The 17,582-nt window shown below is 36.9% G+C and overlaps 1 protein-coding gene across 1 annotated transcript in view; it reads left to right on the top strand.

Annotated features, from left to right (window-relative positions):
- The window catches only part of MBNL3 (muscleblind like splicing regulator 3), a 161,098-nt gene that overhangs the window by 39,353 nt on the left and 104,163 nt on the right, over window positions 1–17,582 (top strand). Inside the window, exons 3-6 of the mRNA XM_025371857.1 lie at window positions 8,052–8,243; window positions 9,322–9,558; window positions 13,539–13,689; window positions 15,666–15,701. Of these exons, the coding sequence (XP_025227642.1) occupies window positions 8,052–8,243; window positions 9,322–9,558; window positions 13,539–13,689; window positions 15,666–15,701 (616 nt within the window). The remainder of the gene's footprint in view (window positions 1–8,051; window positions 8,244–9,321; window positions 9,559–13,538; window positions 13,690–15,665; window positions 15,702–17,582) is intronic.

Below are 17,582 nucleotides of genomic sequence, written 5' to 3'. Positions count from 1 at the left end.
TTTCAAGTCAGGAAAAGACAGACATTATGTAATTATAAGGTTAATATGCTCTTAATATAATTACAACAGTCATGATCATGTGAACTTCCCCACTGAGGTTGACCAAATCACATCACAGAAGTGCCTGGAGTGCTACCATGCCATGATCATCTGGACTTTACTACATTTTCTGAAAGATTAGACAAAATTTTACTTTTAGGTGTACCAACTGAAGCCTATTGTTATCTGTTTGTTCAACTAATATTGTTTTTAAGGTAGACTTACCTTCAAACTAACATGAGGGGTTTAGGGATGCTCATTTGCATGGTTTCCTTCCAAAACCCTGAGAGGGGTCCTAGCAACGTATTTAAAATGTGTTTGTAAAATTTGCAAAATATATTTGTGTATTTCATTCTTAAGGCTTCACTTCCCCACCCAGTGATCTAAGCTTCAGACCCCACAGATCCTAGATTTGCTCCTCATTGCAATTACTGGTCCAAAGTAGAGTAGTTATTCGGGCCTTTTGCTAATAAGACTGTGTATGTCACATAGCTTAAAGCTTCTTTTACGTTAAAACAAAATAAATCCCCTAGCAGTCCCTTTGCTGCTTTGCCCCACCTCTGTTAATAGACACTGTGAAATCTGCTTTTTTCAAAAGTTGAATGAAAATGCTACACTTTTACAGTCAAACAGAGGACACTTGTACATATGATATCTTTTATAGTGCCCAGTTTCTTTGATAGTCACAAATCTCAACATTCTCCCTTTATCATCCTTTATATATTCCCATGAGATAAATTATATGTAACCTCCTCTATTTTGTGTCCTTCTCCTTTGGGGCTGGTTAGCTTGGTTAGTTGGAGCCTGCTGCTAATGAGACCATGGTGGCCTGTGAGCTTCACTGTTCGTGGTCACAGTGTAAGCTACAGCCAGCTACCTTGAGATTGCTTGCTGTTGATCACAAATGAGGTGAAGGCTGGGAGTTTGGTGGGCTCTGTGAAATATTTTTTTTTTTTTACCTGCAGGTTGATATGGCTCAGTAATTTGTCAATGAGAGGAGACCTTATATAAAAACCTGTGGTTGCCCCACCACCTGATAATTAAAGTGGTACCCCCAAGCGTTTGTAATTTGCCTTAATATCCTGTAATCATTTGTTAAATATTAATTTACACCCTTCTTTCCATAGTCTTATCTCTTGAACCACTCTGGATACCAGTCACATTAGCAATTCATTAATCACCTGGATTGTACACGTTGTGAATTACACACTTTGTAATAAAGTTACATATTTTTATCTATAGTATCACTAAATCACTTTTTTTTAGAACTCTTAATTAGGTACCTTCTAGTATGGATTTAGCCACTCCAATTTTAAAAATACATGCATACATACATACATACATACACATATGGGATTCATGTATGTACATATGTATGTATAAAATACCCTGTGCTTTTCATACTGTTTGATCTAGCAATTCATATCTTTATCAAAAGACAGTTTAGGACTAGCCATCTGCCTAAAGTCTTCCTCAGCGGAGAGCAAGACTGAGGATTTATTCATTCTCTTTGCCACCATTTTTGAAACTACTTTTACTTCTTTTTGCACTCTGATTTTTAAATTGGGTTGATCTATTTAGTAAATCAAAAATTAATTAATGGTTTAGGAATCCCTTTTTATTCAATTCAGTAAGTATTTATCGAGCATATACTCTGTGACAGGTATTTAAATGAGTAAAGGGTGGATGAAAAGATGATCAAGAAACAAACTCTACCCTCTAGGAATTCATTATGTAACAAAAGTAAGATGTTGGATGAATATCTTCTGGTCCCCTTAATTTCTGATTTGTACCTGATTTCTTCATATTTTTATAGCTTTGGGCCTCTCTTTTTTCCACATAGAATTATCTTTCTATTAGCCATGCAAGGGTCTGTTTTGGTTTGTGTTGTTTTGATGGTGGTGGTGGTGGTGGTTGTAATTGGTCAAACCCCTGATAATGTTAACTCTTAGCGTGCCTATTTATCTAACTTTCACTGACATCTTCATAAATAGTCTCCAGGTTTCCTGTGGGTTCCTTGCGTTGCTTATCTCTTCCTATTTGTCTCTCAAAAACCCACATTTTGTTTATACCCTTTGTTAAAACTAGATAACCACTTAATTTTTTGAACTACTTTAATGAGGTATGATTGACACACAAAAGCTGCACATGTTCAATGTATGCAAATTGATGACTTTGGAGACAAACAGAGGCTCATGATACCGTTACTACAATCCATGCCACAAACTTGATTTTTTAAAAATAATCTTTGTTTCCTACTAGATTACTAAAGTTAGTTGAATTGTCATTATTATTACACGGTGGTCACCAACAAATTTTTAGGTCAATTCCTGTTCACCTCCTCAGGGACAATGTCAATGTTACCTGCTTATGAAGTGTCAATCATTTGCTCTCTACCTAGGTGATGTGCTGATCTGTGTTTAGGTACTCCTTTATGATTCCTGGCCTGCTGTTGTATTTCTCCTCCCAGCAAATATGGGTAGCTCTGAACCATGACTTGTGTTTCTCATTTGTGTTATTCTTTTTTTTTTTTTTTTTTTTGAGACGGAGTCTCGCTCTGTCGCCCAGGCTGGAGTGCTGTGGCCGGGTCTCAGCTCACTGCAAGCTCCGCCTCCCGGGTTCCCGCCATTCTCCTGCCTCAGCCTCCCGAGTAGCTGGGACTACAGGCGCCTGCCACCTCGCCCGGCTAGTTTTGTTTTTTTGTATTTTTTTTTAGTAGAGACGGGGTTTCACCATGTTAGCCAGGATGGTCTCGATCTCCTGACCTCGTGATCCGCCCGTCTCGGCCTCCCAAAGTGCTGGGATGTGTTATTCTTTATACCTCTTATACTCACAATCACCTATTGATCTTTCAACTAACCTGCCTGCCTTCAATGCTTCCTCTTACTTGGAGACTTCTCTGATTAATAAGATCAGAAAATCCAGGTCTAGGTGAGGACAATGGTTCACTTTTGACCCTTGAACTTTTTTTTCCTTAGCTCTCTCTAGAGCCACGGCGACTTATTCATTAACAAGTACGATTTAGTACTTAAATACCACCGCTATCAGCTTGCATCTGTTTATAAAGTTAAGTCTCAATTATTGAGAAACCAATTAACTAGTCTGGAGGTTATGTGGGTCTCCTGCAGCCTGCATTTTGGCCACTTCAGTCCCCATGGAACATTACTCAAGCAGTGTGGAAATGACCAAGCAAATACTGTGAAAGACAGATTATTCAATTGTACTCTGTGTGAAAATGAAGTCGGATGGAAACTAACATTATATATTTCAGTGCATTTTGGGATTATCTAAAGATAGAAATATGCATGATGATCATAAAAGGAGCTTCCTTTTACATTATATAAATGCTTGCAAATGAGCAATAAAATGCAGATATTATGATGCTAGTAAAATTTAAGAGTGCTATTTTTCTTGTATTAAAATTGGGTCAACAAATGGTTACCAAATGTTTACCCTTCTGTAAAAGAAAATATCTAGTCATTCAACTCCAGACAGAAACTCAGAGATGGAAGGCCCCGATTATTCTGTTGACCTTAGGCCAGGATTTTGAAATTTTTACATTCATCCAACAATAATTGTAACTGATCTTGGATATTTTTGAGGTAACTACAAATAGATCTAGGCTATTGAGGAGACACAAAGATTGATTCAGCATAACATTTAATTTTCATTTCTTTATACTAGCTTGAGAAATAACCTGTTAAGTCATTGTTCCTAAAGTGTGTGTAAACTAGACATTTATTTGAGGCATAGTTTTGCATTGAATTGCATTGCCTCAGAATCCTTTAAGAGCAATCTGTGGTAGCTCTTAAAATTTTTACCTTTACAGGATTCCAACTGCTATTTCCTCATTCTTAGTCACTGAGTGGTGATTATTCTAGAAACAAATAGTTAAAAATCCTAACGTTAGTAACTATGTAAAAGAGCATTTTAGTGAATACCTTAGTATTGGTTTACAAAGCCAAACATTTTCAGTCTGTGGAATCTTGCTACAAATACTAAATTCACGTCTATATATATGTATATATTTGGTGCTTTACTCCTGAAAGTGTTGGAGAATTTCATTTTTTGAAATCATTTAGAACCAAGGTCAGTGAACTTTCTTGTGAATGGCTAAATATAAATATTTTAGGCTGTGAGGTTCAAGAGGCAAAGTTGAGGGTATTATATAGGTACTTATATAACAAGAGAGGAAACAAGTATCTACAATTTTTTGTAATACAGGTCTACTAATGAGCACAATGAAATTTGTAGATGGACACTGGAATAAGAGTTTCCTATAATTTTCATGTTTCACTAAATATTATTTTCTTATTTTTTTCAATCATTTAAAACTGTAAAAAACATTCTTAGATTGCTGGCCATACAAAAACACGGGCAGGCTGAATTTGGCCTATGGGCCCTAGTTTGCAGAGTCTTACTCTAGAACAGAGATTCTTAACCAGTAAGTAGTTTATAACCCCACACCAGGGGTGAGTGTTGTGGGGTCCTTGAACTTGCTGAGATCACAAGCAACATTTTTTGCATACATGAATTTTTCTGTGGACAGAGCCTGCAGTCTTCATCTGACTCTTGGAGAAGTCCTGGACTCAAAAAAGATTAGAAGCCACTGTTCTCTAGATATTTCATTAATTTTTAGGACACATTTCCTGAATGCCCAATAGTTCTAAGCACTCTGCAAGTCACTGGGAACTCATGGGAATTTCTACTGTAGGAGCTAATACTGCTAGAGACATCGGGATAAATAGTTGTCAGGTGATCTTATTCATAAAGCCTGTTGTCGCCACCATTCTTGCTGGTTGACAAGACTCAGAAAGATGAAAATTTACACCTGGTTATGGGAGGGACAGCCGTCTCTTTTCAAGTATTTAGTAAATAATTTAGGTTGGAATTTAAATATCTGAAACATTTGAGTGTTCAGACCATTTCAAGCTGTAAAGATAAATCAGAGTCAGCGTATTTAAAACCTTTTCCTTTACAATAACAATTAACCCACAGATAGGTTCATGTTAGCTCAACTGACATCAAGGGCTGAGATATATGTAGAGACAGGATTAAAGTTGTTTATTAAAGCTGAGCTTGTGAGCTTGCAGGCTGCTTGACTTAACCCATGGCTGTTAGTCAATGCTAAGCCCTTGAATGTTCAAATTCATGAAATGGAGTAGTTACCCTGGGGCAGAGGTGGTGGTGAGAAAACAGAAATGTCCAACTGAAAATAAATAAGCCACTCAGGAGTTCCTGCCTCTGCCCCAGTATTGACAATGGAATAGCTTGCTTCTTCTCAATAAACAGTGTTATAGAATGCATTTCATACTCAAGGAGGAAATAGTTATAAGCGCTAGGATACTAGTTTTAAGATCTAAAGATAGCATAGTTTGTGATGAAACCTTAGAAAAATCTAAATACTTGCAGCAAGCCCTTTACATTTTATATGTAGACTAATCATTAATTTATAGCTTTTTTTCCATACACTTGGAGCATATAACAAACCTAAGAAAGCTTAAAAGTAATCCAAAGAAAGCAGAATTTAGCTAGGAGAATTTCCCTGGTGAGTCACCCCAAAAAAGAAAAGAAAAAATTACGGAAGTAAAAAGCTACCATAAACAGAAAGCATTGCTTACACATACATTAGGCTTTAATATTATTGATCAGCATTTATTAGTGATTAATAACTTTTTAATCTGGAAAATTCACCCACCTCCAGGTTTTTCTTTCAGTTCAAAAATTAATAGATGCAATAATGGTCCTGCTCATTTTTGTAAAAGGCAAAAGCAAAAAGCATGCAGGAGAATGGGCTGGTGGCTTCAGTGAGAAATTTACCAGTAAAGTCAGAGACAACAAAAAGTCAAGTGAAGAGCACTATCATGTGCTTCAAAAATGGAGTTTTTCTCAGAGATTTCTTGGTGATCTTGAGACAACTATGAATCATTACATCGATAAAGTCTGCCTTATTGCTGAAGCATGCCTGGGTGGCTGTTTCCAGAAGATTTCCTTGCCATTATATAAGATAATGTCACATCAGCTAGTTCCTGAACTTCACATCTCATTCCATGACAGGTATCCCATATTCCTGTATTCTATTATATCATAAGACCTAGTTAGACTGGGTCAGCCCTTGGCTATTTGCCCCCAGACTTTAGAGTCCTCCTGACTATGCCATCATCTTTCCTGGCACCTGGCGTTCCCTTTCCACTTAAGGCTCTTAGCAACCATGCCTTTTCTACTCACCCTCATGAGTCTTGCCAGTTTTTTGGCGCCAGATTCTTCCTGCTCTTCCTAATGTCCCAATCAGCTAATTTGATAAACTCATCTAAGGTAGAATGCTAATGGGGGAGTGCTTCCTTCTAAGCTGAATATGGTTTATAACAGGGTCTTCTTGGAATGCTGTGCGGGTGACAATTTCAAGTCTGTGTGGGGGTGAGGCAAAGAGTATACATTGCCCCTCACTTTATATTCCACAATTTGTATTTAGACTTGTTTCTATTAATGTGACTTAGCAGGTATGGGCACAGTTTGGCAAATGCAACAGATTCGGGTTCTTTTTAACATGAAAAAATTTTATAAAGCAAAAAGGAACGCATGTAATTAGTAATACACAGTGAAATACCACCAGTTTCACAATAACTACCTTATAGAGTCATTTTTAGAAATATAATGATTTAGTCATGATTTGTTATTCATTCATTAAGCTTTTAAAATGTATCATTGAGTATATCTGTCAACCAGTCATTCACTAAGTGTTGGGTACTATAGGGGAGATGAGAACTATCAAAGGAATAAGACCACATTGACAAGAAAAGATACCCACATGTGGAACAAACTGGGAAACAGCAAAGTGATAAATAATGTGACAGATAATAAAGGAAATACACATATCAAACTTTTTGAGTCCCAGGATCTTTGAAAATAGAAAAAACAGTAATAGCTTTTTGCATTTCTGAGGCTTTTTTTATTTTTTACAAGTTACACTTAGTTTGTATACCATATAATCCTGTTATCTTATCTCTTCCTGCCTAACAGGGATTCTTGTAGCATTTCTAGTGCCTTCTTTTGAACTATGAATATCATCTGGCCCCCTAGATAAAGACAAGGCTAGGCAAGTCAGATTAGCTTGTGAAACAGGACCTCTAGGATGACTACAGTAAACAATAATTTCTTGTACACTTAAAAATAACTAAAAGAGTATAATTAGAGTGTTTGTAACAGAAAGGAATGATAAATGCTTGAGGTGATAGATACTCCATTTACCCTGATGTGATTGTTACATATAGTATGCCTGTATCGAAATATCTCAGGTACCCCATAAATATAGATACCTACTATGTACACATAAAAATTAAAAAATTAAACGAAACAGGACCTCTAATTAAAAAAAATAACAAAATATAATGGACCATAGTAAACTCATTTTAGGTAGACATTAAAGCACTCACTTTTTCTAATTTATCCCTTTCTTCTTCAACTCCTTGCTGTGTTCCATAACTGTCAGCAGGCCAGGAAGACAGAAGCACAGTCAGTATTTGGTAGTACTGGTGGGGCCTGTGGTAGGACAGACAGCCTTACAGCCAAGCAGTATTGATGGGGAAGAGGAAGGAGGAAGGAAAGGGACTGAATGCAAAGGCCATGCCTGTGTAAGGAAACAAAGAAGATTGTCCATATGTGTATTGTCATTGGTGACATGGTTTTTAGGGAAAAAAGAAAGAGTTGGAGGAAACACATTTGGAACAGACTCTAGCAATGAGATTTAATTTGGCTAATTCGTGACTGTTAAAGTCATGTGGCTTATTTTATCAGCTTACCAATAAAGTTATTACTTAAAGAGATTTGTTGGTTTAAAAGCAACTCTCCGCTATGGGAATTAGTAAGAGGCTAAAAGTAAATCAGAAGAAACAATGGTAAATTTTGATGTGGTGTAAGTAATTTTGATGTTTCTGAAAGAATGCCTCTTTGTGTAATGACAGGAAGAATCTGTTTACCTCTAACATCTTTTTTTTTCTCTTTTAAACATACAGGGTTCTTTTCCTATGACTCCATCACTTCCAGCTAATCCTCCCATGGCTTTCAATCCTTACATACCACATCCTGGGATGAGCCTCGTTCCTGCAGAACTTGTACCAAATACACCTGTTCTGATTCCTGGAAACCCACCTCTTGCAATGCCAGGAGCTGTTGGCCCAAAACTGATGCGTTCAGATAAACTGGAGGTATTTGTGAAGATATATATAAATACCTGTAGAATAGATATTAACCTTACATATAAAGCAGTATTCTCAGAGCCCAATGTGTTGTGTTTTAAATAAGAGAACCCAAATTTCTTAGCTTATAGGGTATAACCTCAGAAAAATGTTAAACATTTTACTACTGCAATCATACCTTGTTATAAAGTGCAATGATTCAGCTGTATGGTGGGTCAAACAATATGTTAAGTGTACCCAGCCATAGACTGTGTGATGGCTCAGGAAGCCTCTGTGGGAATGTTCCTTTTACCTAGGCTCCAGCTTTCAGAAACAGATTATTATATTTGTTAATGAGTCTCTACTTGCTAGAATAATCAAAGTGGGAAAAAAGTAGACAATATAACTCTCTATGATTGCAGAATGTAAAGCTATATGAATAAAGAAAGTAAATTAGTCTCATAGTGCCTCAACTTTTTTCTCCATTTTGAGAGTGATGTGCTAGGCAATAAATACCCCCGATGCCTAAGAAAAGAAAATCTGAAAGAAATTTCAGACAACTTTTTGATTTATTGAAGTCCTTCATTCTTCTCTTGTTATTCTTTGTACATTGAAATAGCTAGTCTTTTCCTTATCAAGTCAGCTCCATTTGCAGCCCCTTAAATGCCTAGTAATGTATTGTAATAGAATCTGATTGTACATATAACTCAGTTATGGTTCACAAGTTGACTTTGGAAAACCAGTGCGTTACGTTGTAATGAAGACTCATCTTGGACTTAAATGAACACTAATTATGCTTAGGGCTGTGTATTAATTGGAGAATTAAAACTGGTTTTCAGTAATACATTTTTTAAGCATTTTTATTTTAATGTAAGGACAACCTTCCTTTGTGGAGAACAGAATTTTTTTCTGGGAATAGAAATTCTGTCTGTTTATATGTCATAGTGAATATGGCTTTACATTATTCTTTATCTTTTTAGATTTGTTCATAAATAATATATTCAATGTATGTATAATTACTGTTACATTCACTAGCAAAATAAATAAAAGCCAGTCAGCTTCCAGTCATCAGTGTGATGCGTGTGTATGTGCATGTGTGTGTTCTAAGGTTTGCCGAGAATTTCAGCGTGGAAATTGTACCCGTGGGGAGAATGATTGCCGCTATGCTCACCCTACTGATGCTTCCATGATTGAAGCGAGTGATAATACTGTGACAATCTGCATGGATTACATCAAAGGTCGATGCTCGCGGGAGAAATGCAAGTACTTTCATCCTCCTGCACATTTGCAAGCCAAACTCAAGGCAGCTCATCACCAGATGAACCATTCAGCTGCCTCTGCCATGGTAAGAAAAGGCCTGTACTTCTGGCCTGTTTCAGAGTAAATGCTTTGTATATTCCTCAATTTGTCTAATATCCTGTAACCATAATCATGGATAGTCATGAGTAGACCTTAATATGAACAGTCAAGGTTATAAGCTGGAAAAGAAAGAACCTATTTATTCTACTTTATTTACTAAGATTTTCTAAAGATAATTATTTAAAAGCCTTACTAATGCTTTTAACCTACTGTGCTCTTTCTCCGATTTTCAGAGTAAGGGTAAAGTATATAATTTAAACAGTAAGTTATTTTTTAGTGCTTTTATAGTTTCACTACCCTCAATATCCTAGCGAGGCAGAAAGTTGCCTCTGCTCTGTGAGCCACTTTCATGGGCACTTTGCTACTAACATCCTTAATGCCTTTCAAAAACAGAGCACTTAAAAGATAGGATATTAAGTAGGCTGTAATTTCCTAAAGGTTAAGGCCACTTTTCCTCTCTAGAGGCATAGTATCAAGCACAGCAGCCTGCTTAGTCTGGGGGAGAATTTCTACATGGTTGGGAGCAGAGGCCTGACTTTGGTATTTTGTTGTTGTTGTTGTTTGGTGGGGGGGGCGGTTGTGTGTTTTTTGTTGTTGTTTGTTTTGAGACAGAGTCTCACTCTGTTGCCCAGGCTAGAATGCAGTGGCGTGATCTCGGCTCACTGTAACCTCCACCTCCCAGGTTCAAGCAATTCTCTAGCCTTAGCCTCCTGAGTAGCTGGGACTAGAGGCGTGCACTACTTCTGGCTAATTTTTGTATTTTTTATAGAGACCGGGTTTCATCATGTTGGCCAGGCTGGTCTTGAACTCCTGATCTCAGGTGATCCTCCTGCCTCAGCCTCCCAACGTGCTGGGATTATAGGCATGAGCCACCATGCACAGCCCAGAGGCCTGACTTTTAAGTTGCTGTAGAAAGCCAGTTTGGGGGAATAGTAAGTGCTGCTTAGTAACACTGAAAGGTAGGAAGTAAGAAAAATATTTGTGTAACACTGTAGTGCGATCAGTGAGAACCAGGAATTCTTATGACTTAAGTTTGCCACAGCTGTCCATTGTTTTGATGTGCTGCTTGCTATGTCTTTCTTTTTCTACCTGGACCTTTCCTTGTATAATAAGGCATAATAGCTCCAATAAAGGACAAAACCCGCAGGAAACCTCATGTTCCCTGGGTGTGGAAAAAGCACTGACGTGACCCTGAAGCCCAGGAGATGCACTATAGCTAAATCTCCTCACAAACATTCATAGTTTGGACTCCCATGACACAGACTTTGCCTATTCACAACACAGAGACACTTATTTTCAAACATCCCTATTAAGAAGGTTTTCTTCATACTGGGTTGAAATTTATCTTGCTGCAACTGGAACTTCACGAAAGAAGTCAGTCCCTATTCCAAGTGAGAAGGACTCTGATGTCTCCTCTCTAAGCCAAATACTGCAGATTTCTCCCACTTTTCCTAGTAGTTTGTGGTTTCAAGGACACAGTACCATTTTCAGACTGGCTCCACTTTTTTTCAGAGCTGAACTCATTACATCCTGAAAGATCTGAGCACCAAAGAAGAAAAAACTTTCTCCCTTGATCTGAACAACATAATCTGTTAATTAATGTTAAAAAAGACTTTACCAAATTCTTTTTGTCTTAAATGCTTTTGAATGGGAGAATTGTAAGCTATGAAAATAACTTCATATGCATCTGTCCATTTCTGATTATTTGAGTGTGTTTGATAGAATGCATAGGTTATAAGTCAGCCTCAAATTTCCATTTAGAGAGCTAAATATTATATCGTAGGCCTTCAATTGTTACTTGTGAATATCAGTATAAAATTCCCTTTTAAGTAACTGATCACAGCAGGGTCTTAGCAGTGAGATCAAGTTGGCCCATAGGAATTTGATAGAGGTAAGATTAAATAAAGAAGGGCTTCATGAAGAAATTCAAGCATTTTATATTTTTAAGGATTCATAGTGGACATGCTTTGTAAAAGAGACATTTTTACCTTGTTCATGTATATAGCTCAGGTTAAGTTCACAGAAAGCAGCTTGTAATAAAAAAAAAAAAAAGACATAAAGGGTTGATACTTCGTTCATCCACAGTCTCACACTTCTTCAGTAGGTTTATGAATTTAGTAGTACAATCACCACCCAATTGGAACTGGGCACTGACCCATCAGGATAAACCCCAGCCATAAACAAGCAGTACTACTTTACCAGCGTCTGCCTGTTGAATGTTCATCTAGGTTTCACCCCAATTTATAGTTTACTAGGGAACATAACTGTGGTTCTGATGATCATACCATGCTGCCAGCTTTCAAGAGAAAGGGACACCCCCCATTTATACCAAAGGGAAATCTTTTTAACAACCAGATAAGTAAGTCTTCTGTCTTAGTTAAAATGTTCAGCAAAACCATTTTCTCCCAATGGTGATAAAAGGCATTCGAAATGATAGATTTTGTTTTATGGTTTATGATTTTAGTCCTGACCTTTGCCATCTGGTCTGCTGGGATAAATTTGGAAATTTTGTATCTCTAAAGCTACTCAGTTTATTTTATCTCACTCTTCTAGCATGCTTTTCTTTATTTAGGTGAAATGAAAAGCAGCTCTGTCACAATGTGTGTACTGACAGCAGAGTTCCCAAAAGAAAATAGAGATACCTTGAGACCTTTGTTATCCACAGGAACGAGGTCATGGCATTACCCTTTTGGACACATGGTAGGATAGTTACTCAACACAAGCATTCCTGTTTCCTTAAGAATTTGGAGGATACCTAATTGTTGTTGCTGGGACATGTTTTTTAAGTAACGTGCAATTTGCTGAGAAAAAAAAAATGTAAAGTAGTGTTAAACTTCTCCAAAGAATCTGATCCAGGGGCAAGTTTGACTGAGTATTGTAAGCACAGTGGGATTTTGAAAGAACTGTAGACATGAAAGGATGGTTTAAAAATGCTAATAGGTTTTAGAATTAAACCTTACAAGAACTTAACAAAGCAAATGGTACATATCGAAATGCACAGCAAGCCTCTATAAATAAGAACTGCATATATTTTGCTAGCTATCTACATAGTACCTGGGTGAGGTAGGTGGTGGGGGAGGAAATATTCATTTGCTTTTTCCTTACCTGTTAGTTAGGAAATATATAGTTATTGGATTTGAACCTGAAGTCTTTGTATAAATTGGATTTTATTTTATGGGGTGACAGTGTCAGACTCTGATCTACCAACATCTGCTTTATCACCTATATGCCATTTATGACCTAGATCTGTATCGGAGTTTTAACAGGCAGGAATCTCTTTCCTGCTATCTGTTGCTTCTGCTAATCTCATTTTTATAGATTCACAGATGAGTATCCCTGAGATATTAATTATAAATGATCGTTTACTGTAGTAGCTTTCTGTCACATCCTGCCCAAATGAGGTCTAAATTAGTGAAGTTGAAAACCTTTTTTTTTTTTTTTTTTTTTTGCGTTTTTTTCTGTTTTGGACTACTGCTCATGTAGTGGACTACCTTTTTTCTTTTTCTTGAGACAGGCTCTTGCTCTGTCACTCAAGCTGGAGTGCAGTGGTGTGGTCTCAGCTACTGCAGTCTTGACCTCCTGGCCTCAAGCAATCCTCCCACCTCAGCCTCCCAAGTAGCTGGGACCACAGGCATGCACCACTATGCCTGGCTAATTTTTCTATTTTTTTAGAGATGGGGTTTTGCCATATTGCCCAGGCTGGTCTCAAACTCCTAAGCTCAAACAATCTGCTGGTCTCAGCCTCCCAAAGTGCTGGGATTACAGGCATGAGCCACTGCACACAGCCGTGAACCCCCTTATCTCTGCAGTTGGTTACCTTGCTGTGGGGCCACTGCTTATCCAGTGTCTTGCCCAATGGATACCCTTACGGAGGATTCCCAGGAAATACCTTATATAACTGGTGCTTGCTTGGTTTGAGTACATTGGTTACTTTCTCTAGTACTAGTACCATCTCTCCCCCCACAGGCCCTGCAGCCTGGTACACTGCAACTGATACCAAAGAGATCAGCACTGGAAAAGCCCAATGGTGCCACCCCGGTCTTTAATCCCACTGTTTTCCACTGCCAACAGGCTCTGACTAACCTGCAGCTCCCACAGCCGGCATTTATCCCTGCAGGTGAGAACACAGCTCTGGGCACTGCAGCGAGTTTGGTGATGTTGTGAATGTATACAATGCAAAGCAGCTTTCAAAGAGCTTTTATAGGAGGACATGTATTTTGATTAAAAATAAAACAAGGAAGTTATGCTTATCTGCTAGTATCTAGAACTACTTGTTTTTCTATAAGTCATGAAAATTCATGGTTTGAAATCAAACTAGGAAAAGGTATCAACATTTTTCTTTTTAGCATTTCTTGGTTTTTGCTTATGATTAATTCACTTGGTTCAGTCTCAAACTAATTCCTTGACTCTCAGGTATCACTGTCACAGACAATAGAGTGTTGTCGGGAAAGAAAAAAAAAAAAAGGAAAAAACTCCCAGCTTCGATATTATGGAAATGCGTTGTCAATATATCTTTGATATGCCAAAGGTAGTTAAAATAAAACTACCCTTAAATGTATAATATAGTATAATATAGATTAAACAGATAGTTTTAGCCTGTAACTCGAATCAGTTAATATAAAATACATAGCAGTTTATCTTTTCTGACATTTTGCAGCGTATTTTGTTATCTCCTACATTCAGCTATATTTAATAGCCTGTTTTACACCAAGTTGAATAGAAAATGTTAAGCCAAAAATTTGTTCAATTAGATATCATATACTGGGGGGGAAAATAATTTTCTTCCAGTGGTTTAGTAGTTTAAGAATGAGCATATAGTTTCTTAAGAATAAATTGAAAATTCTAACCATTGAGAGTACAGCATTTTTTTTTCTTTTTTCTTTTTTTTTTTTTTTTGACAGAATGCTAAATGCCCAAGATTGGAAACTATTTTTAAATGAAAATAACATATGTTTAAAAAAAATTTAGAAGTCCTTGTTAATACCCAGACTTGAGAAAACTTATTGGTTAATTAGTAAATTAATCAGTTAATTAATTTTGAAAGGTACCGTAAAACACCAGTCTTTAATTACTAGCCACAGTAGTCCTTCATGCCATCATTTAAATTATACAATTTGTATACATTTATATGATATTTTCTGAGAGGAAATATGGAATTCTTCAGCACTTTCTTACATCCCTTATGATAAGTAACCACTGATATCTAATAATTTAGATATTTTTCTCCCAACCTAAGAAGAAAACACATTATGTCTACAGAGTAAAAGAGAAAACCAGTATGAGTTGACATGACTTTATTCCTAGCATTTTTTTTCTTCAAAAATTGTGGTAATTTACCTACACATTAGATCACTCTACCTTGGCTACTTCCAATTTATATTATAGCTATGGAATGAATTCAGTAGCCCTGGAAGTCTAGTCAAGGTGGTTGAATATAATAAAATTTATGCTGTTCATCTTAGGTTTTCTTAATACTACAGTTACTTTGTTTCCAAGTTTAAATTTTTTGCAAGATTTGGCCAACATGAAATCTAGTTTCATAAGCAAAAATTTCAGAAAAATTCCTTTCCCCTTGATTAGTAGCAACATAAAAGCCTGTCCAGCTAAGAGGTTTCTCTTAATGGAACCTGTTTGCCATATATTCATAGTTGAGTCCTATTGACTATGAGACAGTGGAGGAGACAGTGTTAACAGATTAATACTCTAAATAGAAATACAGACACCAGATACAAGATTCTGGAGCATATTTAGAAAATGATATGTGTAATAAATTAAAATTCTCCTTCTTATTATAAAAATTATTTAGGATGTATTTGTCCACAATAAATATGTAATTTAAGTGAGTTAATTCTTTTAAAGAAAATTATAGCTCATTTTGTACCTAAGAATCCAAGAATTATTTTGATTACCTGGGTTTGTGACCTTAAAGCTAATCTGTGATTGTAAACATGAGAGATTGTTGGACTTGCATGTGCTGAGTAATTGATATTGCAAAGAAATAATCTTTCTGTTAAAATGTATTTCTATCAGTAAATCCTTAATAATCAAATATCTCTTTTCTTTACTTTCCACGCTTTTCTGCATGGTGTACAGGGCCAATACTGTGCATGGCACCCGCTTCAAATATTGGTAGGTTTTCTACAAAAATTATCAACATTTTCTAATCTGAAAAAATGTGTTTTTCTGTTGTGACTATGAAAGATGAATGACTGAAAGATGTGGCTGGAAATTTTCTGAGTGTGTTAAGGTTTAACATGGTGCTTTCTGTTTTATGTCTTTGTAGCATCAAAATAGTCCTACTTTCTCAAGTCCTAGTTGGTTGCCACTGTGGCCAAATGCTGGCCCTGTCATTTCTCTATTTCTACCCTAATAATAGCAACTTAAATATTTAAAAAGTTTCTTTTTCAATGTTTGAAACTAGCCAGACTGGGCAGTTTTGTTCCTTGCTTAACATGTATTATTTAAAAATTGTAAAATACTTAAAATGTATAACTTGTAAAGTACAATGAAACAATTCCTCCCTGAAAAAGTTATCTATACAACTTAAAGCATTCAATGTTCCCATGTTGCCAGAGGATGAGTTCAGCAAAGCCAGAGGATTCTGCAGTGTTGTGTAATATAGTGTAATAAATCCTATAGTGCTCTAGCCTGAGGCACCATTGGCATAGAAGCTAGGCACAACGGAATCATTTCAAAATGACTCTTTGGGTGTTATGTGATTTTTAACAAGCAGTTGCACACAGATCCTTTCGTTAGCCACTAACACAATATGATAGCCATCTCTAAACCATTTTATACAGCCCTAATACTGAAGATCATGAGGAAGGAGTGGGGAGTTCACAGCTCCTACAGTCCTCATGGGCACAAGGAACAGACCAGGAGAAAATAGCTCTGTTCTATGCAAGGAGAAATGATCCCACCCCGTCCCACTCTGCCATCTCACATCAATCCAGGCCATCCCATCCCTTTTGAGAGTTCGCAACAAATTGACCTTTGTCACCTTGGTGGACCAGAGTAGATGCAGAGCCCCAAAAGCACTACTAACAGGCTTCTTGAGAATAAAGTTCAAAATGACAACCGCATAGTATCAGCGCTCACTAACATAGCGAGATCTGAACCCTGGCAATGGAGGTGAGGATCCTGTTAGGGAGGGTTTGACTGTCTTCTGTAGGAATTAATAAACATTTCCATTAATACCAACAGGAGCACAATATGTATACATTGTAATCATAATGTGTACAATCAGAACAGACTTCTGCAAGTTTAAGAAATGTGTCTTTGCCTTCATATTTTGTGACAATTTTCTTGAAGATGCTCTCTTGTCCTTTCACCTTCAGAGCTTTGCTTAGGAATGCAAACTGCATTCTTTAGTGGGTCTGCTTCCTGTAAATTGCTGCACTCCCAAATGGAAAACAAGAGTGTTTTTAGAATTGGCATGTAAGACAACAGGGATGACTCTGGGTAATGGGTAACTAGAGATAAGTGGAATGGATAACTATGGAGTTTTTGTTAATCACCATTTGGGGTACATTTTCGGTTTCTATGGTATTGCACATCTTAAGTTTTCCCTGGCCATTCATTTTCTCTGTAGACTTTCAGAAAATCTGAATTCAATCGATGTAGACATGATAAATTATTACATATGTGTGCTTGCCATTCACACATTGCCATTCACACATTAATTCCCTGGTTTGGTTTCTGAAATGAGCTAGACATCAGAAAGTACCCAAAACACTTTCTAAAAGAGATAGGAACTAGAAAAGGCAAAGATAAAACGTCCTGCAAGAGATTTCACAGCTGCTAACCATTGTAGCTATAATAGTTGCTATGAAGACAAGATTTACTATGAAGTACTCCATGTATTTATTTGATAAATGGCCAAAGTTTCCCAGGAGTTTGCCAGAGGCGTACTTAAAAACCTGCACGCATAGTTCACTATATTCTTCATATCTGCCCCCCTACCACACACCAACCAGTCTACTTACCATGTCTTTGCATGCAGATCGGGTA

The sequence above is a fragment of the Theropithecus gelada genome, chromosome X (assembly GCF_003255815.1).
Source record: "Theropithecus gelada isolate Dixy chromosome X, Tgel_1.0, whole genome shotgun sequence".
Lineage (NCBI taxonomy): Eukaryota > Metazoa > Chordata > Mammalia > Primates > Cercopithecidae > Theropithecus > Theropithecus gelada.
The sequence above is the reverse complement of the archived record's forward strand: the minus strand, read 5'-3'. Positions and strand labels throughout refer to the sequence as shown.